This window comes from Papio anubis, chromosome 13 (genome assembly GCF_008728515.1).
Source record: "Papio anubis isolate 15944 chromosome 13, Panubis1.0, whole genome shotgun sequence".
Lineage (NCBI taxonomy): Eukaryota > Metazoa > Chordata > Mammalia > Primates > Cercopithecidae > Papio > Papio anubis.
Genome location: NC_044988.1, coordinates 92,317,086 through 92,343,968, shown reverse-complemented (window position 1 = coordinate 92,343,968; position 26,883 = coordinate 92,317,086). Strand labels below are relative to the sequence as shown.

Genomic DNA, 26,883 nt, shown 5'->3' with positions numbered 1-26,883 from the left:
AGTGGCTGAGGAATTATAAACAAAAATGGCCAGGTATTTAAAGTTGTTTCAATAATCCTAAAACGGATTTTCGTAAATAGTATCTTTGACCTGCCAGTGCCCTTACATTAGGTAAACCAGGACCAAACAAAACAAATACTTGTAGTTCAACGGAAAAGTGAAAACAATATTAAAATGACAAATATTTATACTATAACCACTAGTTTTGACATTTAGGGGTATTGAAAAATTTAGGAAAAGCTAATTAGAGTGAAAATCTTTAATCAAATATAAACTTCTCACTAAGTTCAAATAAAATTCTTTAACATTAAAGAAAAAGCAGTATATTACTTCCATGTTCTCACTTTCCTCCCATATCCATTTTCTGTTAAGGCCAAGTTTTGCAATGGGCTTAGAAATGCTAAGCAAAACAAACTTAGGTTACGTAGTTTTACCTTGAGTCCTGTTTTCTCATCATCACTTCCATTATTTGTAGATGGTGTCTCATCTCCTTGCCTGGAAACCAAGACAAAATCTTCACTATTAAGAGTAGATACTGAGTCTGAAGAGACACTGATTTTTCCAACAGAAGCCTTGTCATCCATAACTCAAGAATGAGTCTCAACACATGAATGATTAAATATTTTTTAATGCCTGGAAAACAAAAACCATAAAGATACTCAGATAGAATGTCTGCCAGATATTCAATTACACTCTACTTCTTACACAACATATACTGCATTCTTTTTAAATGCTTCAAAAATACTTTTCTAAGACTTTCACTACTTATAGCTTAGGGTTTTTTTGGTTTTTTTTTTTATTCCAGATAAAAAGGAATTTCATGCTATTCAAGGCAGAGATATTTCCGACTTCAAAAAAATAAATAAAACATACTCCCTTCAGGATAACCCTAACTACTTACAGTGATTTCTTTGGGCTAAGTTGCAATTCAAGTCTTAGCCTCCAAAAAGATATAAGTATTAGCCTTCTGTTTTCTTTTTTTTTTTTTTTTTTTTTGAGATGGAGTCTTGCTTTGTCACCCAGGCTGGAATGCAGCGGTGCAATCTCAACTCATTGCAAGCTCCGCCTCCCAGGTTCATGCCATTCTCTTGTCTCAGCCTCCTGAGTAGCTGGGACTACAGGCACCCGCCACCATGCCCAGCTAATTTTTTTTTGGTATTTTTAGTAGAGACGGGGTTTCAACGTGTTAGCCAGGATGGTCTCGATCTCCTGACCTCATGATCCGCCCGCCTCAGCCTCCCAAAAAGCTGAGATTACAGGCATGAGCCACCGCGCCCAGTCTAGCCTTCTGTTTTCTACCCTTTAATTTTTAAAGTTGTAAATGTAAATGAAAAGGAAAGCACTTAGTTATTGTGAGGGTACAATAAGGTTTTCCTAGAATTATTGATACATAAGTTTAAAATACTAACATGGTTTTAAAAGGCCAAATTTCACATTTACGCCCAACAGAAAAAAATTCAAGGCAGTTAAATTTTAGCATAAATTCTAGAGCTGGGAAATACCTTACAAAGCAAGAAATGAGAAGTTCATTAAAAACTGCATCTTCCCACACCAGTTTCTTAGAACTCAGCTCAATATGAACATTACCCAAATAAGAGTTTTATACCAAAAATTCCTAGCAAAAAGTATAAAGAAGTGTCACTTAAGAAAATTCATTCAATTATTTATTGACTCTTGGAATAAAACTTAAACTCACCATCATTTTTAAACCTAGTTCTGCAAACTTTGTGGCAATGTTTCATTTGGTTGTCAAAACATCAACAAAACAATATAACGTTACACTCAGAGATTTAACTAACAAAAGCAGCTGTGGCTCCATGTTCATCTAGTACTCCAGAGATGTAAGGTTCTAAAAATCTGTTTAATTTTCTGACTGGGAAGTCCTTATTTATGCTTTGGATTTTTGATCATTGACTATATATTTATGGAGCATACACCATATGTCAAACACAATTTTCCCCTAAAAGGTCCACATATAAACACCTGGCAGGAGAAACTACACAATCCCTGAGTACTATAGTTGGAAGAAAACTTAGAAATCTAAAATCAAATTGATGGCAAGGTAAAAAGAAGGAAAAAAAAAAAACCTTACAAATCAATACTGTTAGATAAAGAAATGGCAACCCCGAGAAAAGGTCATTTAACCAGTTAATGGCACAGCTAAGGCTAGAACCCTGGACTCTCTGTTGCCTTTTATTTAAACTAATTCCCCTGCTTAACAGCTATTACACATCTGCATTTCATAAGACCAAATCTAAATACATAGCATGGCATTCAAAAACATTTCAAATTGTACTTTTGAAAAATTCAAAGAAAAATGTTTTACTTAATTCATTCAATGAATACTTACTGAGTGGTTAATGTATAAAAAGCAAGCTACGGTAAACAAAAGAAAATAGATCCTTGCCCCAAAGTTTATACTTTAGTAGAGAGCAGAGGCAAATCGTACTTAATAAGTACTGATTTAGGATAAAGAAAATTATGGGAACATGTTGGGAGAGGGACTAACTTAGACCTTAGCTAAGGATATATACTTTATTCCTTTAGATATTTGCCCTTACAGGATTCTCTTCCTGAAGTGGTTTCCTCACTTCTGTACTTAATCAACTCCAACTCATCACTCATGATGTAAAATCTCCCTCTTTTAGTAGTCTTCTCAGTCCACTTGCCCATTCCCACCCAGAATCAAATGAACTGTTTCCCTTATATCTGTTTCTACAGCATTTTACATTTGATTTTTCTACAGTATCTATTATGTTGTTTCTTAATGGTGCCTTTTAATTTGTCACATCTCTATTTCACAAATGAGGAAATTAAGTCTTAGAGAGATGGTGTAACTTGTTCAATGTAATGTGGTTAGAGTCAAAGTCAAAAATTAAACCCAGATATCTGACTCCAAAGGCTATACTCTTTCCATTAGATTATGAAGCCTTTCTAATGCCACAAATTTGGGTCTTGTCCCAAAACACTCAGTATTGGGTAAAGGAGTCTTTATCTTTTTTTCAAAATTTGTACTTTAAGTTTTCATGCTCAATCAATTAAGTCTTTTATCCATCTTTTATAATGTGATTAACAGTTGGATGGCAGAGGGCCTGGGAAAGTGGTCTAAAGCTCTGGTCTCAGAGACACTAACAACTTTGTATACCACTACTCTGGACTCAAAAGCAATGTACTTTGGTAATTACACTAAGGAACTGAGATTTGGCAAGCTCAAAGTTCCACCTACTTTCCTTGAGAAGGTGATAGGAAAATACACTTTATAAAATACTTTATTATTTGTTTTGGCAACTGAAAGTAACTGAATCACTCAGCAGGAATGAGGTTTATCAAAACACTAAGTAGTACAGGAAAAATTATACAATAAGATTCCTTTTCTCTGGCCTCCATGGACAGAAGTGAAGAGGGAGCAGTCCATCAGCTCCACAAACTTAGATAAAACCACCCATTCCCTGGCCTCCATAATGAAGAAGTACCCCAGAATTTGCTGCACTTCTGGCAAATTCTAGAGATTCACAACTTCTGTCTCAAGACCGTAAGGGATTTCTTTTTAATCCCTACTCACATCAGTTACCATAAGAAGTCCCCTACTCTAATTCTTCATCCTTCAAACTTTAATTCTAATTCCCATTGACAATAAAGTATCAAAATTCCTCCCTCCAACACCCTGCACTGCCACTTCACTTCTCCATAGCACCTATAACCGCTTGACATGTATTTTAGTAATTTAAGTATATTGTAAACTAGAACCTAAGGTTCATGAGGGCAGAGATTTTTGTGTCTGATTAAGTGTTGGATCCCTGGCACCTGTAATAATGCCTGGCACATAGCAGGTGCTCAACTATTTGTTAAAGAAGTAGGATAAATAGCAAATAAAGATGGAAAAGAGCAAGAGCCACCCAAGGAGAAAGTAAGCCCACCTTTTATAAATTGACAAAAAGAACAGAGGTCGTATTTGTGATGCTGAAGCACACAATTATGAGTTAAGAAAAACCTACAATTATGAGTTAAGAAAAACCTAAGTTAAAATACTGGTTCTGGGCGGGCACAGTGGCTCATGCCTGTAACCCCAGCACTTTGGGAGGCCGAGGCGGGTGGATCACGAGGTCAAGAGGTTGAGACCATCCTGGCCAACATAGTGAAACCCCGTCTGTACTAAAAATATAAAACTTAGCTGGGCATGGTGGCACACGCCTGTAGTCCCAGCTACTCGGGAGGCTGAGTAAGGAGAATTGCCTGAACTCGGGAGGCGGAGCTTGCAGTGAGCCAAGATCGTGCCACTCCACTCCAGCCTGGCAACAGAGCAAAACTCCGTCTCAAAAAAAAAAAACAAAAATACTGGTTCTACTACTAATAGTATGAGCCTGTCACACCAAGCCTCAGTTTCCATAGAGGTGATGTTATACTATCGATCTCATAGAGCTAGTGTACAAATTACTAAGGACTATACATAAAACATTTAACAATACACAAAAAACATTATAAGCACCCAATAGTTATAGCTTTTCAAAAGCTAACTTCAAATTCAAAAAAATTTAAGTTATTAACTGATTTAAGTAATCCAAATTAAAATACTTCATACTATCTCTACTTCTTGGCTTATGTCTATAGTGCCTGTATGAATTAATTTGGTTGTTAGTTGGGAAACACATTACTGAGGAAAAAAATAAATTAATTTCCTAATTTCACATTCTAAGTTGTTAATATCTAAATAAAAGCAAAATCGCACTTTGAATAAAAATCCTTTATATATCATAGAAAGGAATAAAATGTACACATTTTTATCTCATTTTATCATCCTAACAATTCTATAAGATAGATAGAATAAGGATTATTATCCCATTTGAAATAAGATACATATTGCCTGGTATCTGGTACGTAGGCATTCAGTTTGTCTTCTTCTTTTATAGAAGTGACGAGCCCAGATCCTTGTAACAAGTCCAATTACCAACAGCGCAGGTTGGTGGATGCAAGTTCAAGGATGCTTGTATTTTTGAGACAGGTTCTTGCTGTGTCGCCCAGGCTGGAATGTGGTAGTGTGATCATAGCTCACTGCAGCCTCGATCCTCCTACCTCCGCCTCCTGAGTAGCTAGGACCACAAGTGTGTGCCACCACACCTAGCTAATCTTTTTTAAAAATTTCTCAGCTGGGCGCAGTGGCTCACACCTGTAATCCCAGCACTCTAGGAGGCTGAGGCGGGCAGATCACGAGGTCAGGAGATCGACACCATCCTGGCTAACATGGTGAAACCCTGTCTCTACAAAAAAAGAAAAAATTAGCCAAGTATGGTGGCAGGCGCCTGTAGTCCCAGCTACTTGGGAGGCTGAGGCAGGAGAATTGCATGAACCCGGGAGGCGGAGCTTGCAGTGAGCCGAGATCATGCCACTGCACTCCAGCCTGGGCAACAGAGTGAGACTGTCTCAAAATAATAATAATAATAATAATAATAATAATAATAATAATAATAAAATTTTTAAAAAAATTCTTGGCCGGGCGCGGTGGCTCAAGCCTGTAATCCCAGCATTTTGGGAGGCCGAGACGGGTGGATCACGAGGTCAGGAGATCAAGACCATCCTGGCTAACACGGTGAAACCCCGTCTCTACTAAAAAATACAAAAAACTAGCCGGGCGAGGTGGCGGGCGCCTGTAGTCCCAGCTACTCGGGAGGCTGAGGCAGGAGAATGGCGTGAACCCGGGAGGCGGAGCTTGCAGTGAGCCGAGATCCGGCCACTGCACTCCAGCCTGGGTGACAGAGCGAGACTCCGTCTCAAAAAAAAAAAAAAAAAAAAATTCTCAGCCATCCAATCCAAAGTGCTGGGATCACAGGCATAAGCCACTGTACCCAGACTTACCTCTCTTTCAAAAAAGTCAAGTCACTTAAGGTGATAGACAATTATGTACACTTATACAGCCGCCTCCATCACACCTAAAAGTTCAATTATGCTTTATTTTCATTATATCTACTCTCACTACTTTTATTCTTACAGAGACATTAAAGATCACTAGAGATTTTTATTGTAAATTAGTATCGTATACGAAAACTCTATGAACTTTTTGCCTGCTCTGTGCTGTAAGTGCCAATTTTATGCTCAATTATGTACCCCAGTATCAAATACATCTCAACATTGCTAAATAAAGATTCACATTTAGCCAGGAGCAGTGGCTCATGTCTGTTATCCCAAAAACTTGGGAGGCTGAGGTGGGAGGGTCGCTTGAGACTAGGATTTCAAGACCAGCCTGGGCAATATAGTTAGATCCCATCTCTAAAATAAGATATTTAAAAATTAGTCAAGTGAGGTGGTGTGTGCCTGTAGTGCCAGCTACTTGGGAGGCTGAGCCAGAGGACTGCTTGAGCCCAGGGGTTCTAGGCTGCAGTGAACTATGATGGAGCCACTGCACTCCAGCCTAAGTGACTGAGAGAGACCCTGTCTCAAAAACAAAAAAAAAAATTCACATTCATTCTCAATCTCCTCTTAAGCACTGTGGTTAATGGAGTGAAATGGAAAGAACTGGCCATGATAAAACCTCTTTTAAGAGTCCTTCAAAAGCAGTCAGTTCTTCAAAAATCAGTGTTTACTTTTTTAAAAACTTGAACTTTTTCTTTTGAGACAGAGTACTATCAGATATTTATATTGTGTCTAGTTAACTAACATCTGAGAAGTAACAAACAGTGACATGCAGTGGCATGGGTTTGCTAATGTGCAATTAGCAGAGGCAAAACCACCTCCCAGTAAGTGACCTACCTAGCTTAATAAGAGGTATGGGTGGTACTAATAATTGAACCTGACACACTAGAGACAAAATGTGCTAGTGCCTCGTCCAAAGCTTGGTTAACCTTTATTTCTTTGGTTTTCTTGAGATTTTCTTCTTGAAATAGTAGTATTAATGCCTCTACCTCTACCACTTCAATGGAACTCCCCACTGTTCTATTGAGCCCCTCTCAAAAATACCACCCCCTTACTTCTCACTTTCACTGAACCTCTTAAAAACCATCAACACTACAAAATTTCACAACCCAAATAACTATTTCAGTTCTTATCTTACTTCCACCTGCTGAAGTAAATGAAAATGCTGGCCGTTTTCTTATTCTGAAACTCTTATCCTTTTGCATCCATTTCCTGCCTCTATCTTTTCTTAGTTCTCATTTAGGTTCCTTTTCTTCTGTTTTTAAAATTACATCATCGTCCCTCTTTTCCCTGGCTATCTCATTAGCTAACATGGGTACAGCTTTCTATTGTATGCTGATAATACTCTAGCACTATCTTTTCTCTTGAATTTCACATGGGTATTTGTGTTATATTTTCCTTTTCTTCTATTCAGTATCAAAGAATCTGCTATGTGCCAGACACCAGGTATAGTGTTATGGTGAGGAATAAAAGATACTCCTTACCTTTGACAGGCCTACGGTGCTAGGGAAAACAGACTAGTAAACAGGTAAGTATAGCGCTTGTTATAATAAGAGGTGTGTAAAGGGTGTTATAAGAATACACAGCAGGGCTCTACTATATGTGTCCTATGGTCATCTCAAAACCAATTCCTTGCATCCAAAACTAAACCATTTAACCCCCAGGTGTCAGGAGATTCTTCTTCCTAGATTCTCTATCCTGGGTTCTCTGTCCTGGTTAACAGCCACAGATTGAAAGTAACATCAAAAAAAGAAAAAAGAAAGGAAAAAAAAGCACAAGAAACCAAACCAAAACAAATCTTGACTCCTCCTTTTCTTACCCTCCCTTGGAATAATGGATTTTAGTTCTAAAACATATCCCAAATCTATTCCTTCTTCACCATCCCTCATGTCATTGACTTGTATTTTATTCTCTTTCAACCTCACTATAACAAACATCTTTCATTCTAGACTCTCTCTAGTTATTGATTATTTAGCCCCCAAAGTTAATTTCTAAAACTTAGATCTGATCATATATCCCATCCCTCCCCCTTCCTCAAAACTATTTATTGCTTCTGACTGAAAATACAATAAAATCCTAAATCCTTATATTATTTAGTTCTTCAAAATCTGGAGCCAATTTCCATTCTAGTCTTATCTTCTTCTGTCACACCATACTATATACACAAATACGTCATGCATTTTAATGCTCTCAAGCCTTTTCCTATGCTGCTTGCTCAGCTGGGAATGTGTTTTTGTTTCCCCAATCAGCCGTTCTCCACCAACAGCAACCTAATAATACAATCAAGTATTCAACCTCCCCCTTTCCCTTCTGCAAGGTTCATTATTTTCTCCTAGGGCTCCTCAGGCTTTTTGTTTTTTAGTTCTATCACAGAATTACAGCATTTACCACACAGTAAAGTAATATCAACACTTTTTTTCTTTTTTTTTTTTGAGACAGAGTCTTGCCTTGTCACCCAGGCTGGATGCAGTGGTATGATCTTGGCTCACTGTAATCTCTGCCTCCAGGGTTCAAGCGATTCTCCTGCCTCAGTCTCCTGAATAGCTGGGATTACAGGCACACACCACCACGCCCAGCTAATTTTTGCTTTTGTTTTGTTGTTGTTGTTTTTGAGATGGAGTTTCACTCTTGTTGCCCAGGCTGGAGTGCAATAGTGTGATCTCAGCTCGCTGTAACCTCCACCTCCTGGGTTCAAGTGATTCTCCTGCCTAGGCTCCCAAGTAGCTGGGACTACAGGCGCGTGCCACCACGCCTGGCTAATTTTTATATTTTTCGCACAGATGGGGTTTCACTATGTCGGGCCAGGCTGGTGTTGAACTCCTAACTTCAGGGGACCCACCCGCCTCGGTCTCCCAAAGTGCTGGGATTACAGGCATGAGCCACCGCGCTGGCTATAATTTTTGTATTTTTAGTAGACGAGGTTTCACCATGTTGACCAAGCTGGTCTTGAACTCCTGATCTCAAATAATCCACCTGCCTCGTCCTCCCAAAGTGCTGGATTACAGGCATGAGCCACTGTGCCTGGCCCAACGCTTGTTTTCCACTCCACGATACTGATCAATCCATTCATTCCAGAAGCAATTACTGAGTATAAACCACCATGTCAAATGCTGGGAGTATAATGGGCACAAATAGTCCCCCTGAACTACTTGTGAACGGGGGTCTTATGTTTTACTCATATTAATTTCATATCCTTACTTACAGGCAGTGTTCAATAAATTTGGTTTAATATACTTCATCGCTGTTTAACTAGTAGGGTCTAAGTAATATGAGGAAAAGAAACAAACATGCTACTCTACATGCATGTATTAGGGATGTGGACATGAAGACTAAAATGAACAGGCTAAAAAAAAAAAGCTACCTTGAGTGTACCTGAATGACTCTTCATCAAATCCCCAACTGTCATGACCAAAAAACAGTTAACACCACAGTCACAAAAAATATACCTTGGGTTCCCTTTGGACCAAACACTAACCACTTCCCTCCTAATCCCCATCATTTTTTTTGCTCAACCAGTGAAGAAATGGGTACAGCTATAGGGACTCTTAAGCAAGATGGCTAAATCTAAAGAGAAAACAATACTTATTACTTCTTGAGTGTCAATTATATGCCCAACATGGTACGAACAAGTTTTACATGCATTATTACTAATCTTCACACTAATCTTGCCAGATGGGTATTAACTTCATATGACAGACAAACTGAGGTTTTGGCAGGCTGAGTAACTCACTTAAGTCCACAGAGAAAATTGTGGAACTTGATCCAAACCCAGGTATCTAGGAGTCTCTGTCCTTTTCTGGATTGCATCTCTCTCCTTCCTGATGTTGCTATCTCCATCCTCTCCCCATTCCAATCCATCCTCTATGCTGTTCCCAGTTGTACCCTTCTAAAACACAAATCTGGTAAGTTTCCTCTCTGTTTAGAAAAAGAAAAAGACAGGATGTAGCAAAAGAATCAAGTCTGAAAGATGCTGTAGCAGGACAATTCCTGTGGGTTTGTAGCTCTTTAAAATTAAACAAGCAGGATACAAAGAAGCTATAAAAATCACATTGCGTTAGTCTCAGCTTTTGTGTGTGTGTGTGTGTGTGTGTGTGTGTGTTTTCCTGGCTCTGAACTTTGTTTCGCTGCAGTGGTTTTCACAAGAATTTCGCACAGCCTATCCCTGGAAAGGGTGGGACAAATCTAACAAAACTCAATGGAACACCATCCCTTCTTTATAAAAATAAATTCCTTTCCACCACTACTAACTGCCAGACAATAGATGTCTTTGTTTTCATTCTGACTCTGAATTTTAGGGTTATTTCTTTGAATTATTTTAGTGGGCTAAGAGAATCGTAATAATTTAAGCTTTCTGATTAATTTCAGGTTAGATTAAAAAAACAAAACCAAAACCAAAAGAATCAAAACAATCATCTTGGGTCCCTACTTGCACTTAAAGGCAAGAAAAACTAGCTTATCTAAAACTCACTTTGAGGCAAATGTGAGCCTACCATAACTGTGACAATTTACTTCTTTAAACTATTAAATCACTTTTAGTTCTAGATTAACTAAAAAAGATATATGAATTAAACAAATACAGGGAATTATAAAACAAAATAAGACTTTAAAAATACTGTTTGTAAGTTGTAATCTTTTTGCATTGTGTTTAAGTAATAACACAAACATTACCATCTTAGCTACGGAAGTGTACAATTCTGTGTCAATAAATACATTTACATTGTCATGCAACCATCACCATCATCTATCCTTAGAACATTTCCTTTCCTCCCCAACTGAAACTCTGTGCCCATTAACACTAACTCCCTATTCTCCTCCTCCTCCAAAAACCACTATTCTACTTTCTGTCTCTAAGAAATTTACTGCCCTAGGTGCAGCATATAAGCAGTGGAATTACATAATATTTATCATTTTGTAACTGGTTTATTTCATTTAGTACAATGTCTTCAAGGTTTACTAATATTGTAGCATGTGTCAGAATTTCCCTCAAGGCTGAATATTTCATTGTATGTATACCACATTTACCCTTCAATAAAAGTAAGTTTCAAAATAATTATAACTTTATAGGATCTTTTAAGGGGTGAATATCAGGTGTTTTCCATTACAGTTCCATGAGGTAGACATAAGCAGCTCCATATTTTAAAATGGAGTTTCTGAGGGTAAGCTACTTAATCTCTCTTTCTCAGAGACTTGGGATATCCATGACTTTCTCACCCCAAAATTCATACTCTCCCCACTGTATCTTGATACTTCATACTTCTAAGGAAAGGTACAAGAGGTAAGAAGTGGGGATGAAATGTGCATAAAACAATTCATTTAACTCTGTCAATTATGAGTGCGATAATGTTGACACTTGAAAAAATAAAATCTTGCCAATGGTTTTCTCATGTTCCTGTGGATGTATCAGGAAACACAGTTTAATTTTTTCCAGAACTCTACATATGCTGGCTTAATGCCATTTCAACACAATATCTGTGAAACCAAATATTTAAATTGTTGTTTGGATTCCCTGGGAACACAGGCAAAGTTAGCTTAATGTTAATGTACGACTCCTTCACAAGGTCAGATTATATTCCCGACCTTGCTAGTATGGGTTTTAAAAATCATTCTTTACTTTTTCTGAACAGATTTCAAAGTATAATTTACATTAGCATTTAATAAATGTAAAAATATGAGTATTTTTAAGCAATGCAGGGTTAGCCAAAGACTTTTCCTCTTTTTAGGAAGTTAGTCAATATAGTTCTTTCTCATCTACAATTAAGAAAATCTGGCCGGGCGCGGTGGCTCAAGTCTGTAATCCCAGCACTTTGGGAGGCTGAGAGGGGCGGATCACGAGTTCAGGAGATCGAGACCACCCTGGCTAACACGGTGAAACCCCGTCTCTACTAAAAAATACAAAAAACTAGCTGGGCAACGTGGCAGGCACCTGTAGCCCCAGCTACTCGGGAGGCTGAGGCAGGAGAATGGCGTAAACGCGGGAGGCGGAGCTTGCAGTGAGCTGAGATCCGGCCACTGCACTCCAGCCTGGGCGACAGAGCGAGACTCTGTCTCAAAAAAAAAAGAAAAAAAGAAAATCTATTTTAGTAAGCTATTTACAAAAAGAAAAAGAAAAAATCTATTCCAGTTAGAATATGCATCTGTTTACATTCAGATCTAAAATGTATTATTCACTTCTCTTTAATCTACATGAATTTAACACTAAGCAAGCAAATCATTCAATAGATGATCAAAGTCTAAGATAAATGCAGTAATATAATTTGTGTTTTCTATGACCTGTTTGATTTTCAGGGGAATACATGTAGGCAACCATAAATGTTTGGCAGAAGATACATGTTTTCTGTGCCTTTCAGTATGCTGTCTCTTATTATCCTTGATGATAGTTAAAATATATTCCCAAAGCTGGTCCAAAGGTAGTGAGTTATCGCAATTGTTCAGTCAGTAACAGAACAAACTCCTTGTTCTACTCTTTTCTCCCTTCTCATTACTACACTTTACTAGTCTTAAAAAATAAAATATATTCCCAAAGAAGGATTCTGCATATCATTTCCTTAACTGATATAAGATAATCCTCAGAAAATGGAAAACAAAATTATAAACCATAAGTTGTTTGTTATAGTTACCAAAATGTATAAATAAGGGAAAACGGAAGAAAGTTTTAAAACAGTCAAATTGTTGTTAAGGTTTGACTTAGTAACATTACGTTAAAGTTACCATAGAAACTCATTTGTTAATGTACCTTCAGAAATGCCAGATTTAGGTACAGAGAAAAATTTATTTCCACAAAGACTTACAGAACCCAAGAAGTAGTAGTTTATAACACAAATGCTGACACAACCTAAACAGGAAATACATAACAACTATGCATTAATTCTTGGAAAGGTATACAATTAAGGAGATATATTTCTCATACTTTACAGACAAATACATACTATTTAATGTCAGACAGGAGCTTAAAAGTAGGATTGGGGCTTTATTTTACTGTATAGTGATCAGAAAAAGGGATTTAGGTGGTGAAGTCTGATGAAAAACAATCTTCAAAAAATTCTCACTGAGTACTTCAGAATATTATGGTTGATTTGGAAAGAGGAGGGAAACTTCCAGGCCAAATTCTATAAACTAATGTGTTCAACACTTGCACACTTCCATATTTGGTCTTTGCACATGAAGAGAAACAAGGCTATTAGGGTCAACGTGAATGGTTACAACGTAAGCTTAAATGTCCATCCAATATTGTTCTGATTTACAAGGTTTCTAAACAATAATGATCTCAGGATCAACACAAAACTGAGAGGGGTTAGGGTGGTAGGGATGACCAGATAACCGGTTTATGCTAAAAAAAAAAAAAAAAAAAAAAAAAAAAGCAACAGCTGTGATGTTTATATGGTGTTTTTTCAGGTATACCCAGGGGCATCAAGTCCTGAGCCTTGAATTTTTTTTTGCTGGGATCTAACTATGGAAACTCAGTAAAACAAGGCAACTACATACAAAGCACCAAAATGTCATGCTAAACTCTGCTTTATGTACATTAAATTCACTTCTTAAATATTTGAGTTCTACCTCCAAGAAAGATTTAACAAACTATAGGAACGATCCCTGAAGTACCGTCTCGCTAAGAAAGATTATTTAGGCCAGGCGTGGTGGCTCACTCCTGTAATCCCAGCACTTTGGGAGGCCGAGGCAGGTGGATTACCTGAGGTCAGGAGTTCGAGACCAGCCTGGCCAACATAGTGAAAACCCACCTCTACTAAAAATTAAAAAAAAATTATCTGGGTGTGGTGGTGCGCACCTATAGTCCCAGCTACTCGGGAAGCTGAGGCATGAGAATCTCTTGAACCTGGGAGGCAGAGGTTGCAGTGAGCTGAGATCGCGCCACTGCACTCTAGCCTGGGAGATTGCAATGAGCTGAGATCACGCCACCGCACTCCAGCCTGGGCGACAGAATGAGACTCCGTTTCAAAAAGAAAAAAAGAAAAGATTACTTAAGAGTGTTGTCACGCTGTCACTTTGCGAGGCCAGGGTGGGAGGACTGCTTGAGGCCAGGTGTTTGATAACAGCCTGGGCCACATAGTGAAACCCAGTCTCTACAAACAATAGCAAAATTAACCGGGTATGGTGGCAGGTGCCTGCAGTCCTAGCTATTTGGGAGGCTGAAGCAGGAGGATCACTAGTGCCCAGAAGTTCAAGGTTGAGGTGAGCTATGACAGCATTACTGCACTCCAGTCTGGGAAAGAGAACAAGACCCTATCTCTTTAAAAAAAAAAAAAAAAAAAAAAAAAAAAAAAAAAGTGTGTTGTATTCATTTATTCCACATGCTTGAGAAGGCTAATGATATCTGATTATATTGAAATTACAAAGATAACATTATGGGCAGTCTATGTCAGAATCTTAGCACACCAGTGTTTTTACAAAGATACTCAACTGTAGCACCAATTTAAACTATTTTCTGAAACCTGTATTCAAAGGCTCCTTGTTAAAACTCGTGGGAAATAATGAGACCTCCAAAGGAGGCTTTCCTTTAGCTGGAAATATACTGAATAAAAAAAAGACTTATTTAAAAGAAGCTGGGCTACAAAGTTCAGTTAATATATTGTGTGGAAAACCATGTCCCCTCATGTAGATAAAGTGCATAACACAATTCTCTCAATATGCAGCCGAAAAGGTAGGAAACAGGTGTCTCTGTTCCCACTACATTACTACACCACTTGTAAACTGCAAACAAAATCCTATGCCAAAAATACCAAAATGCACGCAGCTGACAGGTTAACTTTCCAAACAAATATATACCTATTAATGTCAATGCGTTAACTGTAAACTGAATTATAACACTGAAACAATTAAAAGAAAGAGTGGCCGGGCGCGGTGGCTCATGCCTGTAATCCCTGCACTTTGGGAGGCTGAGGCAGGTGAATCACCTGAGGTCAGGAGTTCAAGACCAGTCTGGCCAACACGATGAAACCCCATCTCTACTAAAAATACAAAAAATTAGCTGGGCGTGGTGGCGGGAGCCTGTAATCCCAGGCTTAGTCAGAAGAATCGCTTGAACCCGGGAGGCGGAGGTTGCAATGAGCCAAGATTGCTCCAGCCTGGGCAACAAGAGCAAAACTCCATCTCAAAAAAAAAAAAAAAAAAAAAAGAAAGGCAGAAAGTGCACCACAACATGCCTATAACTCAGTTTGTGTGTGTGTGTGTGTGTGTGTGTGTGTTTTTTTTTTTAATGGGAACTGGCAATATGCCTATAACTCAGTTTTTTGTTTTTGTTTTTTTTTTAATGGGAACTGGCTGTGTCACCCAGGTAACACCCATCATAGCTTACTGCAGTCTGGAAATTCTCAAGTGGTCCTCCCACCTCAGACTCCCAAAGTGTTGGGATTACAAGCATGAATCACTGTATGCCACTAATATTTCAACTTTATGAATCTGAGTTATTATCTTGAATTCAAGTTACATGTGAATTTTAAATGTTACCAATATATACAAATCAATCATGGATTGAAATTTTATTAATACAAAGTGGTCTACAAAGGAAGATTTATAAAGACTTCTCTTCCCTATTTTGTTTTGTTTTGTTTTGTTTTGTTTGAGACGAGTCTCACTCTGTTGCCCAGGCTGGAGTGCAGTGGCCAATCTCGGCCCACTGCAACCTCTGCCTACCGGGTTCAAGCGATTCTCCTGCCTCAGCTTCCCAATTAGCTGGGACTACAGGCGCCCGTCACCACACCCGTCTAATTTTTGTATTTTTAGTAGAGATGGGGTTTCACCATATTTGACAGGCTGGTCTCGAACTCCTGACCTGGTGATCCGCCCGCCTCAGCCTCCCAAAATGCTGGATTACAGGCGTGAGCCACCGCACCCGGCCCCTATTTTCAGTTTTTATAAGTAAGCTCTAGTTAAGTCTTCAATACATATTAAATAGCACCTTATACAAACTTGAACTAAGGCAACAGGTCCTTCGTTTAAAAAAAAAGTTGGATGAGCCATCCTTGTTACCTAAGCTTTTTTTCCCAGCTACTTTTCAAACATCAGTTTAATGTTACAAACACAATTCCATTCACCTTCCATTGTTTTTTTTTTCCCTTCCGAAACAAAAACAGCTGGAAACTCACTCACTGTGTACTTACTACCCCAGGCACATGTTTGTAAATACATGTGAACGGAAATATAAAAGGAATTGTGAAACCCTGTCCCTAACAGGTTTTTTTCCCCTGATAAAAAGCCAACGAAAGTCAAAAGGCCTCAAATTCAAGTTGGAACATGATTTAAAACTAACGGAGCACTAGTAGCGGGAACACTAGTAGTATGATCACTCAACACGGTCTCCTAGGACATTTGTTTCCAAAAAAGAATTCTCGAGTAACCAAAGATATGCAGATGCGTGAAACGCAGGAGCAGATGATAAACAGTCTGGATGTAGAAGAGTAGAGACCAAAGTACTACCAGGCAATGGACAGCGAACTCATGAAGTCTTGACGTTATTCTTTGGTTCAACACGTAAAACCGTTAAGGGTGCGGATAATCAAAGGACACAGCGATGAGGTACTGGGGTAGCTGCTTCAAGATGAGAAAACTGGGATGCCAAGGACACTTTAATTGCAGACGGGGAAATGAGACAGAAAGACCAACCTGAGATGGCAAAGCGACAGTGAAAACTAGCAAATCTTTGAAATTTAGGCGCAGCCCAGGACAGCCTGAGGCCCAAGGTAGCTTAAGACACAGATACTGGCCTAGTGGGCAATGGGGAGAAACTGAGGCGGGGGGGGAGAGCGGCTGGATTCCCAAACAGGACCAAACCTAAAACATTAAAGTCAAGACACAAACCAGCTTTGCAGAGGGACCAGAGGGAGGGCCAAATACGCAAGACTTAGAAGACCGGCACCCACCCAGACAGGGGGAACCGGTTTCGGCAGGGGCTCCCAAGAGCGGCCCAGCCTGCGCATGCGCCCTCTCCCCTCCGTCGCAGCTCCCCCTCCCCCCAATCACGGCTCCCCTCAGAACTCGGCCCGTCGAGGGAGCTGAGCGGAGCTCCACTGGCCCGACCCCGCGGGATGAGAAGACGGCTTGGCTCTCCGCAGGGGCCGTCGAAAATACCCCTGGGGTTGGTAGGTAGGAGAGTGGGAGGAGGAGGAGGGGAAACGCGGCCCTACCCGACCCGCCGTCTCCTCCTCCGCCGCCCGCCGCTCGCCGTCCCGGAGGCTCCACCGCCTGGGCCTCCCAAGCCGCCCTTTCCCCGCCCCCCCAGTCCCTTACTCACGTGAGAGCGACTTCTTCCGCCCTCCGCCCCGCCCCCTGCCCGTCTCATAGGTCCGCGGCCACGACGAGTGACCCTATTGGCCCAATACCGGGAAGCGAGGCGGAGCTTCCTCTTTCCGAGCCCCACCTGGGTTTTCAGCGCGCCTCAGGACTGTGCGCCTGCGCGAAGTGCACAGGCTGTGAGCTGGACCTCGGCTGCGCTCTGTATCTGGAGTTGGACAGGCGGCCGGGACTGGGGACTATGGAAGCGGACTGGGTAGTACCTGTTGAGCCGAACAAAGGGTACAACCTCAGAGTACTGGTGCTTGAGCAAGGAATCCCCCTGCTCATCTTTCATGTGCTGCAAGTCCTGTTTGAAAATCAGTACTTCACAGCGTAATAAAATTCACTTGGCATTTATTGAGGACGCACGGTGTGTCAGGGACTGTGATGGGTCTTTATGTGGCTATCTCATTTCAGCTTTACCACAAATCTGTGAGAATGGTACGATTTTTCTCATTTTATAAAGTAATTTAGCTTTATAAAATGAGTCTAGACCAGAATCCAGTCTAGAAGTCAAAACTTCCAACTGCCAAGTGCTAAAACCACTGGTACAACATAGCTGCCTAAAGGCATTTAAGGCACACAAGAGGACAGAAATGCACAAGGTTATATCAGATTGTGACTCAAAGATGAGATTTTTATTTTAATATCATTCAAAGGTGAAACACAGCAACAGCAATATAATGAAGTTTAAAGTCCCTGTCCTCAATGAATGTACAATGTAGTGGGGAACAAAAACAATGATTATTAAAGTGCTAGTTAAGTCTTATTTTTAAAGAGAGACCCTATCTTGTCCAGGCTGCAGTGCAGTGGCTATTCACAGACGATCGTATCACACTCCACCTTCGAACTCCTGGGCGCAAGCTCTCCTACCACATCAGCTTCCTGAGTAGCTGGGACTGTATGTAGGCATATACCACCGCACCTGGCTCTTAAGACGTGATAATTTATAAAATAATTCTACAGCCTCTTCCTTACTCTTCCCCTTTCTTTATTCCAACTGGCATATGCTCTTTTCCTGGTGAATGAGTCATCTGCAGTGTTTTCTGGTGGATAATGCATCCCGATCAACCAGAGAAAAAACAGTAAGAAAAAGCTGTGTTCTGTTGCAATCCCTCTGTGATTTGTCTAATACAACAGAAGTGGCTGTACCCCTGCAGAAAAAGAGTTTCGCTTCCTTTCTCCTTATATAGTTACAAAATATCCATTTCAAGATATTCAAAGAATAAAGTATTAGGGAGAAAGTAAAATCCCCTGAACTCCCAACAAAACCACTTTTAACGTTTTGGTGCCCATACTTTCATGTATTTCTTGATTCATGTACACCCCAAATATTTATGTAAATCTTAACATACATTTTTAAATAAAATTGTACTACACAATCAATACAACATGCCTTGGAGAATAGAGACAAGCTAAAATAAAATTTTTTCAAAAAGCATTGCATTAAAAAAAATTTTTTTAAATTACAGGCTCATGCCTGTAATTTTAACACTTTCGGAGGCTGAGGTGGGAGAATGGCTTGCGCCTAGGAGTTGGAGACCAGCCTGGGCAACATAGTGAGACCCTGTCTCTATGCTTTAATGAAAAACAAAAACCATGGCATTCCCAGCGCCAATGTTAATACTTTAGAGTATATCCTTCTGCGTGTGTGTATTTTTTTTTCAAAATGAGATCACTTTAGTCATCTCCTTTTTCAATTAAAAATATCTACCTTATTTCAGTACATTTTCTTCTCACCTAATTCCTAGATCACATTCATATTTTCTGTCAACCTAAAGTTATTTTTACAGTTGGCTTTCTTAAATGAGTAATATTACAGGAAAATTTCCTCTCATACAATACCTAACTACAATCAAATATTCTGTTGACCAAATTATATTTTTCTACAACCAGTATTCCCAAATCAGTATCCAATTCAGGACCATAAATTCCATCTGGTTACATCCCTTGACTTTTTAATTATGGCACTTAAAAAAAAATTAAAAGATTCTTGTTCACTGTAGAAATCAGGCCACTTGAAGTGCAAAATGTTTTTATCTGAGTGGTTGCTTCCTCATGAAGTCATTGAGCTTGTTCCTACAAGCCTTGTATTTCTTGAACAAGAAAGTTATATTTGAAGACTCAGTGGATTCAAGTCAAACATATCAGACTAGTACACCTCACAAGTGACAGGTCATACTTCATGTTTCATTATATTACATACAATGTTATGAATCTAACCTGTTAGATGTTATGTTAGATACATAACATTGTATCTACAATAGATGCAACATTTACGGAATCTTACAGAATTATGCTAATATTGACCACTGGATTAGTGATGATATACATGTTGTTTTTATCATCTAAGTCATTTTAAAAATAGACTATAGTCTGTTTCAATGCCTACCAGTGCTATATGTTGATATCCCATTCACAGAAAATGAATTTTGGTTTCCAAATATGCTTAAATTTTTTTCAGTAAGTGACTTTGTACCCAAGAAAATGTGGTTACAGTATATGAATGGAATGTGGGGCTGGTGTGAAATAAAGCAATGTGGTAGGCTGGAGCCAAAATAGGAAGGTCCTTGAATGCTAAAATAAGGAAACTGAAGTTCACTCTATAGACACATGGGTGCCCTTGGATATTTTAAAGGACAGTGACAATATTAGATTTGGGTTTTTTTTAAAGATCACTCTAAGTAAAACTAGAGCAAGGAAAAGAGGAGGTTGATAGAATAGTTTGGAAGCTGCCTAAGATGAAGAAGGCTTGAGCTAAGGAAGCAGGGGGAAAGAAGAAGGAACAGGGTTCCATGGGTATTTAACAAAGAAATATATTCAAATTTGCTGGTTCCTTCTTCGGCTCCTTCAAATCTGTTTTTGAACCCCTCTATGTAAAATTTTCATTTTAGTTACTGTATCTTTCAGGTCCAGAATTTCATTTCAGCTCCTTTTTTTTTTTTTAGAGAGAGTCTCGCTCTGTCACCCAGGCTGGAGTGCAGTGGCGCAATCTTGACACACTGCAACCTCCAACTCCCGGGTTCAAGTGATTCTCCTGCCTCAGCCTCCCCAGTAGCTGGGATCACAGGCACGCCACCATGCCCAGCTAATTCTTGTATTTTTAGTAGAGATGGGGTTTCACCATGGAGGCCAGGCTGGTCTCGAATTCCTGACCTCATGATCCGCCCGCCTTTGCCTCCCAAAGTGTTGGGATTACAAGCATGAGCCATCGCGCCTGACCTCAGCTCCTTTTTATTTCTCTTTAATGATAGTCTAATTTTATTCATACATTGTTCTCCTGACTTTGTTCATGTCTTCCTTTAGTCCTGTTTGTTTGTTTGTTTGGAGACAGAGTCTCTCTCACCTAGGCTGGAGTACAGTGGCAGGAACTTGGCTCACTGCAACTTCTGCCTTCCAGGTTGAAGCGATTCTCCTGTCTCAGCCTCCCGAGAAGCTGAGATTACAAGGGTACGCCACCAAGCCTGGCTAATTTTTATATTTTAGTAGAGACAGGGTTTCACCATGTTGGCCAGGCTGGTGTCAAACTCCTGACCTCAGGTGATCCGCCTGCCTTGGCCTCCCAAAGTGCTGGGATTACAGGCGTGAGCCACTGTGCCAAGAACTACTTCAAAATAGTTTTAAAGCCTTTGTCTATTAAGTCAGATATCTATCTTGGCTTCTGTGGAAATAGTTGGAGTTGATTTATTTTGTTCTTCTGAATAGACCATACTTTCCTGTTTCTTTCTATGTCCTGTGATTTTTTTTCTATTTTTGAGATGGAGTCTTGCTCTGTCGCCCAGGCTGGAGTGCAGTGGTGTGATCTTGGCTCACTGCAAGCTCCGCCTCCTGGGTTCACGCCATTCTCCTGCCTCAACCTCCCGAGTAGCTGGGACTACAGGCACCCACCACCACGCCTGGCTAATTTTTTGTAATTTTTAGTAGAGACGAGGTTTCACCGTGTTAGCCAGGATGGTCTCGATCTCCTGACCTCGTTATCCACCCGCCTCGGCCTCCTAAAGTGCTGGGATTCCAGGCGTGAGCCACCGCATCCGGCTGTGATTTTTTTTTTTAATTTTATTTTTCAACTAGAGATGGGGTCTGTATTGCCTAGTAACAACCAATTAAGTGGGACTACAACCACATGCCTTTAAATTTTTCTACAATCAGTATTCCCAAATCAGCATCCAATTCAGAACCATAAATTCCATCTGGTTACATCCCTTGACTTTTTAATTATGGCACTTAAAAAAAATTAAATTTTAAGTCCTTATCATTTGTTGTTGTTGAAAATTGAACATTTGAATCTTATAATGTGGTGAATCTGAAAATAAGATTCTCCTTCTGCCCCCATGTTTGCTGGGCTTTTGTAATTGTCTCTGTGCTGGGGATCAGGATCAGGATCAGGATCAGCCTCGGGTGAAAGCTTAAGGTTTTCTTAAGTCTTTTCTTAGCTGTGTCTTTCCCTGGTTATATGCAGTAGCTTTCTACTTTCCCCTGCCTAAGTGATTGCTTTTGAATATCCTAATCCTTCAATATCTGACTCATAAATGGGGTAAAAGGGAAAGCAAACAAACAAAACAGGTGCTATTCCTTTAAAACCCTTGGAAAGAGGTTCAGCTGGTGAAGGGTCAAAACAGTGGCAACCTGCCTCTGCACCTGCAGCTCAGTCATCAGCAACCAGAGTGTCGACAGCCACAGTGAGGACAAAGTTCTTACTGCCCACCCAGCCTCCAGCAAGCCGCACCAGGAATGTGGATACAGCTGCGTGCTACAGTTTTAAGTAACACTGAATGAGTAGCTGCTATCACACTAAAAGCTGACACAGACTGAAATTAACCTCTATTTACCAGCCCAGCTCTCCCTTGGAAGGTGTAACAGCATTCGAATAGACTCCAGAGTTCCAACATAGTTACTTCAGAGAGTTGCTGCTGGTACAACTGTTGTCTAGGTGGAGAGGTAGATTCCTTGTGACTCCTACTCCATCTGAAAAATAGAAAAAAGAATGAAGAAAAGTGAACAGTAAATAAAACCTAAGGGACCCTGTGAGATACCATCAGGAGGACAAACATAATGAATTGTGGGAGTTTCAAAGGAGAAGAAAGGGCAGAAGATATTGCAAGAAATCATGGTCAAAACTCTCCAAACTTTATGAACAACAATGGTGTACAAATCCAAGAAGTTTATCAGACTCCTGATAGGAAATACTAAGAAACCACCAAATGTATTATAATTAAGCTGTCAAAAACCAAAAAAAAAAAAAAAAAAAAGAGAACCCTGAAAGCAGCCAGAGATGAGCAACTTGTCCCATACAAAGGATTGCAATAAGATTATCAGCCAATAAAGAATCCTTAGAGAATCGAAAGAAAAAAAACTATCATGGAAAAATCTATATCTGGCAAAATTGTTCTTCAAAAATGAGTTAAGACATTTCTTGACAAAGACAAGCCAAGGGAGTTTGTTACCACCAGCATTCCTGCCCCTCAAGAAATGCTAAAGAGAAACCGACAGGTTGAAATGTAAGTACACTCAATAGTAACTCAAAAATGAGTTCTTCAAAAAAGTTAAGACATTTCCTGACAAAGACAAGCCAAGGGAGTTTGTTACCACCAGCATTCCTGCCCCTCAAGAAATGCTAAAGAGAAACCGACAGGTTGAAATGGGCATCTACTAGTAACTCAAAATGAGTTCTTCAAAAAAGCTGGCATTTCCTGACAAAGATGCCAAGGGAGCTGAGGCTACCATCTCAGCATTCTTCTGCCCTCAAGAAATGCTAAAGAGAAACCGACAGGTTGAAATGCAAGTACACTCAATAGTAACTCAAAGCCATACAGAGAAACAGAGATTCCTAGTAAGTCAAATACACTGGCAACTATAAAAGCAAGTATTGTAATTATGATTTGTAACTCCTTTTTTTTCTGATTTAAAGTCAAAATGCATAAAAAATATTTTATGTGGGCTCATGCAGGGCTCGCTGCCCCAAATCCCAGCACTTTGGGAGGCCGAGGTGGGGTGGACACCTGAGGCTTCCAGAGTTCAAGACCAACCTGACCAATACGGGTAAAACCCATCTCTACTAAGAATACAAAAAATTAGCTGGGTGTGGTGGTGGCGCCTGCACCCAGCTACTCGAGGCTGAGCAGGAGAATCACTTGAACCCGCAGGCGAGGCCGAAATGAGCTGAGATTGTGCCATTGCACTAGGTAGCCTGGTGACAGAGCTTGTGACTCTGTCTCAAAAAAAAAAAAAAATTATGTTATTGGATAGACGATGTATAAAATGTTATCTGTGACATCAGTAACAGAAAGGAAAGGGCAGAGCTTTACATGGGCAGAGATTTTGTATGCTATTGAAGTTCCTTGGTATCAATTCAAATTATATTGTTATAACTTTTGGATGTTGAGTGTAATACCTATGGTAACCACTAATAAAATATCTATAGAATATACACAAAAGGAAATGAGAGGAGAATCAAAAGTTTCATGATAAAAAAAAATCAACACTAACACAAAAAAGCAGTAATGGAGGAAATAAGAATTTAAAAAAGCATATAAAACCCAAATAGAGAAATGACAAATATAAATTCCACCTTATAATTACTTTAAATCTAAATGGTTTAAACTCTCCAATCTAAAGACAGAAAAGAGTCAAGGCTGCGCACAGTGGCTCATGCCTATAATCCCAGCACTCTGGGAGGCCCGCACAGGCGGATCGCTTGATGGGACCGCATGCCTGTGGTCCTATCATGCCAAGGTCCCATCAGCCAAGACTGTGCCACTGCACTCCAGCCTGGGCAACAGAGTGAGACTCTGTCAAGAGAGGGGAGAGGAAAGGAGGGGGAGGGGAAGGGAGGGGAGGGGAAGGGAGGGGAGGGGAGGGGAGGGGAGGGGAGGGGAGGGGAAGGGAGGGGAAGGGAGGGGAAGGGAGGGGAAGGGAGGGGAAGGGAAGGGAGGGGAAGGGAGGGGAGGGGAAGGGAGGGTCGGGTCGGGTCGGGTCAAGTGTGGTTGCACACCTGTAGTCCCAGCTACTTTGGGAGGCTGAGGCGAGAGGACCACTTGAGCTCAGGAGTTCAAGGCTTCAATGAGCTATGATTGTGCCACTACAATCCAGCCTGGGTGACACAGTGAGACCCTATCTCTAAAATTATATTTATTTTTTAAAAAGAAAGGGCAAATTAATTTTTAAAATACACACACAATCCACATGATCCAACTAAATACTATCTACAAGAGAATCACTTGACATCCAAAGACACAAATAGCTTGAAAATGAAAGGTTAGAAAAAGAGCCAGGTACAGTGGCTCACACATGCAGTCCCAGTACTTAGGGAGAACAAAGATAACTTGAGGCCAGGAGTTCAAGACCAGCCTAAGGAACATAGCAAGGCCTGGTCTCTACAAAAAAAAAAAAAAAAATTTTTCAATAATTTAAGGAAAAAGGGCTGGACGCAGTGGCTCACGTCTGTAATCCCAGCACTTTGGGAGGCCGAGGTGGGCAGATCACAAGGTCAGGAGTTTGAGACCAGCCTGGCCAATATGGTGAAACCCCATCTCTACTAAAACCACAAAAATTAACTGGGCATGGTGGCGTGCACCTGTAATCCCAGCTACTTGGGACGCTGAGGCAGGAGAATCGCTTGAACCCAGGAAGTGGAGGTTGCAGTGAGCCGAGACTGCACCACTGCACTTCAGCCTGGGCGACAGAGCAAGACTCTGTCTCAGAAAATAATAATTTACAAAAAGTAGCCAGGCGTGGTGGCAGGCACCTGTAATCTCAGCTACTCCGGAGCTGAGGCAGGAGAATCACTTGAACACGGGAGGCGAAGGTGGCAGTGAGCTGAAATGGCACCACTGCATTCCAGCCTGGGTGACACAGTGAGACTCCCTCTCAAATAATAATAATAATAATTTAATGAAAAAAGATATAACATGCAAATAGTTACTGAAAAAGAACTGATGTAGTTATACTACGATTAGACAAAATATTTTAAAATTTAAAAATGTTATAGGAGATAAAGACATCATATATTAATAAAAATCTCATTACAACAAGATTATATAAAAATTGTACGCATTTACCTAGCTAGGAACAGACTCTCAAAATACATGAAGCAAAAATGGACAGAATTAAAAGAATAAACAGTTCTACAATAATAGTGGGAGACTACAATACCCCATTTTCAATAATGGGGAGAAGAATCAGATAGAAGATAAGTGAGGAAATAGAGAACTAAATGTCATAATAAACCAGCTATACTTAAAAGACATATACAGAACATTCCACCCAGCAAGAGCAGAATACACATTCTTCTCTAAAGTACATGAGGAATTCACCAGACTGTATGCCACAATTCAAGTTTCAGAATATTTTACAAGATAGCTATCATACAAAGCATCTTCTCGGACCACACAGATGAAGTTAGAAATTAATAACAGAAGGATAACTGGAAAGGTCACAAATATCTGAAAGTTAAACAACACTCTTAACCACTGGGTCAAAGAAGAAATCAAGGTTGGGCACGGTGGCTCACACCTGTAATACCAGCACTTTGGGAGGCCAAGGCGGGTGGATCACCTGAGGTCGGGAGGTGGAGACCAGCCTGAACAACATGGAGAAACCCCGTCTCCATATCTCTAAATATAAAATTAGCCCGGCGTGGTGGCGCATGCCTGTAATCCCAGCTACCTGGGAGGCGAGAGCAGGAGAATCGCTTGAACCCAGGAGGCGGAGGTTGCGGTGAGCCGAGATCACACCATTGCACTCCAGCCTGGGCAACAAGAGCAAAACCCCATCTCAAAAAAAAAAAAAAAAAAAAACCAAAAACAAAAGAAATCAAAAGGGACATTCGAAAATACATAGAAATGAATGAAAATAACACAACATACAAAACTTATGAGCTGTAGTGAAAGCAGTGATCAAAGGGAAATTTATAGTTGTAAATAACTACATTAAAAAGAGGGAAAGGCTGGGAGCAGTGGCTCACACATGTAATCTCAGCACTTTGGGAGGCTGAGGAGGGCCTCCCAAAGTGCTGAGTTCAAGACCATCGAGCTTTATACACTTTATAAATGATTAAAGTAATAAACATTACGCATCTTTTACCACAATAAAAAGCCCCTCACCACCACCAAAAACGAAAAGAATGGGCAGAAACCAGTAAACTGGATTGGCAAGGAAAAGAACTCTAGAAGGATCCTCAAGTTTTCCGGTCTGGATAGGAGATGAGATGAACTGGAGATTCACATCAGAACAATCAATTGGAGATCTCGTCCATGTAGCTGGCTGGGTTGTGAATGGTCAGCATGAAGTAGGTAACGGAAGCCATGGGAATGCAAGAGATTGCCCTCGGAAGAACCCCCAGGCAAGATCCCTGAAAAACATCCAGAAGTGAGGGGACAGCGTTCTGCTCCTCGGGCTCGCGAGCGACGAGTCTACACCCCTAGGCGAGAAGGACTTACCAAAGTTTAAGTACAGAGGAGCCCCTCAGGCCCAAGGAGGCAGCGGAGCGTCTAGGCCCAGCTGCAGAAGAGCCGCTGAGACGGGGGTCCCGGGCAGCAGGTCCCTGCGAGGAGCACAGGGCCTGAGCCGCAGACGCTAACTGGCTACCGCACCTCGAGGTAGTAGGCAGTGAAGCTAGCGCCGAGAGTACGGCGCCCTGCGTCTGCGCCCCGCCCACAACGCAGAAATTCCCTCTCGGGGCCCCGTTGTCCTCCG

General features: G+C 40.5%; 1 protein-coding gene and 1 long non-coding RNA gene across 9 annotated transcripts in view; one reads left to right on the top strand and one right to left on the bottom strand.

Moving 5' to 3' along the window:
• RABGAP1 (RAB GTPase activating protein 1) overlaps window positions 1-26,865 on the bottom strand; it is a 175,409-nt gene extending 148,544 nt beyond the window's left edge. For 3 of the 8 annotated variants that reach the window (XM_021927166.2, XM_021927171.2, XM_009188135.4), the window contains exons 1-3: window positions 26,628-26,865; window positions 22,020-22,155; window positions 435-633 (exon numbers count right to left, since the gene is read on the bottom strand). In XM_021927166.2, coding sequence (XP_021782858.1) covers window positions 435-584 — 150 coding nt within the window. In that variant the 5' untranslated portion in view covers window positions 585-633; window positions 22,020-22,155; window positions 26,628-26,865. Of the gene's footprint in view, window positions 1-434; window positions 634-9,634; window positions 11,723-17,042; window positions 17,128-22,019; window positions 22,156-26,291; window positions 26,540-26,627 lie in introns of those variants that run through there. The other 5 variants (XM_021927167.2, XM_003911255.5, XM_021927168.2 and 2 more) reach the window with 4 other exon arrangements.
• Window positions 16,892-17,554, top strand: LOC103878102. Its single transcript, XR_638102.3, has 2 exons — window positions 16,892-16,997; window positions 17,200-17,554. It is a non-coding gene; the product is annotated as an uncharacterized LOC103878102 (long non-coding RNA).
• Window positions 26,866-26,883: the final 18 nt, after the last annotated feature.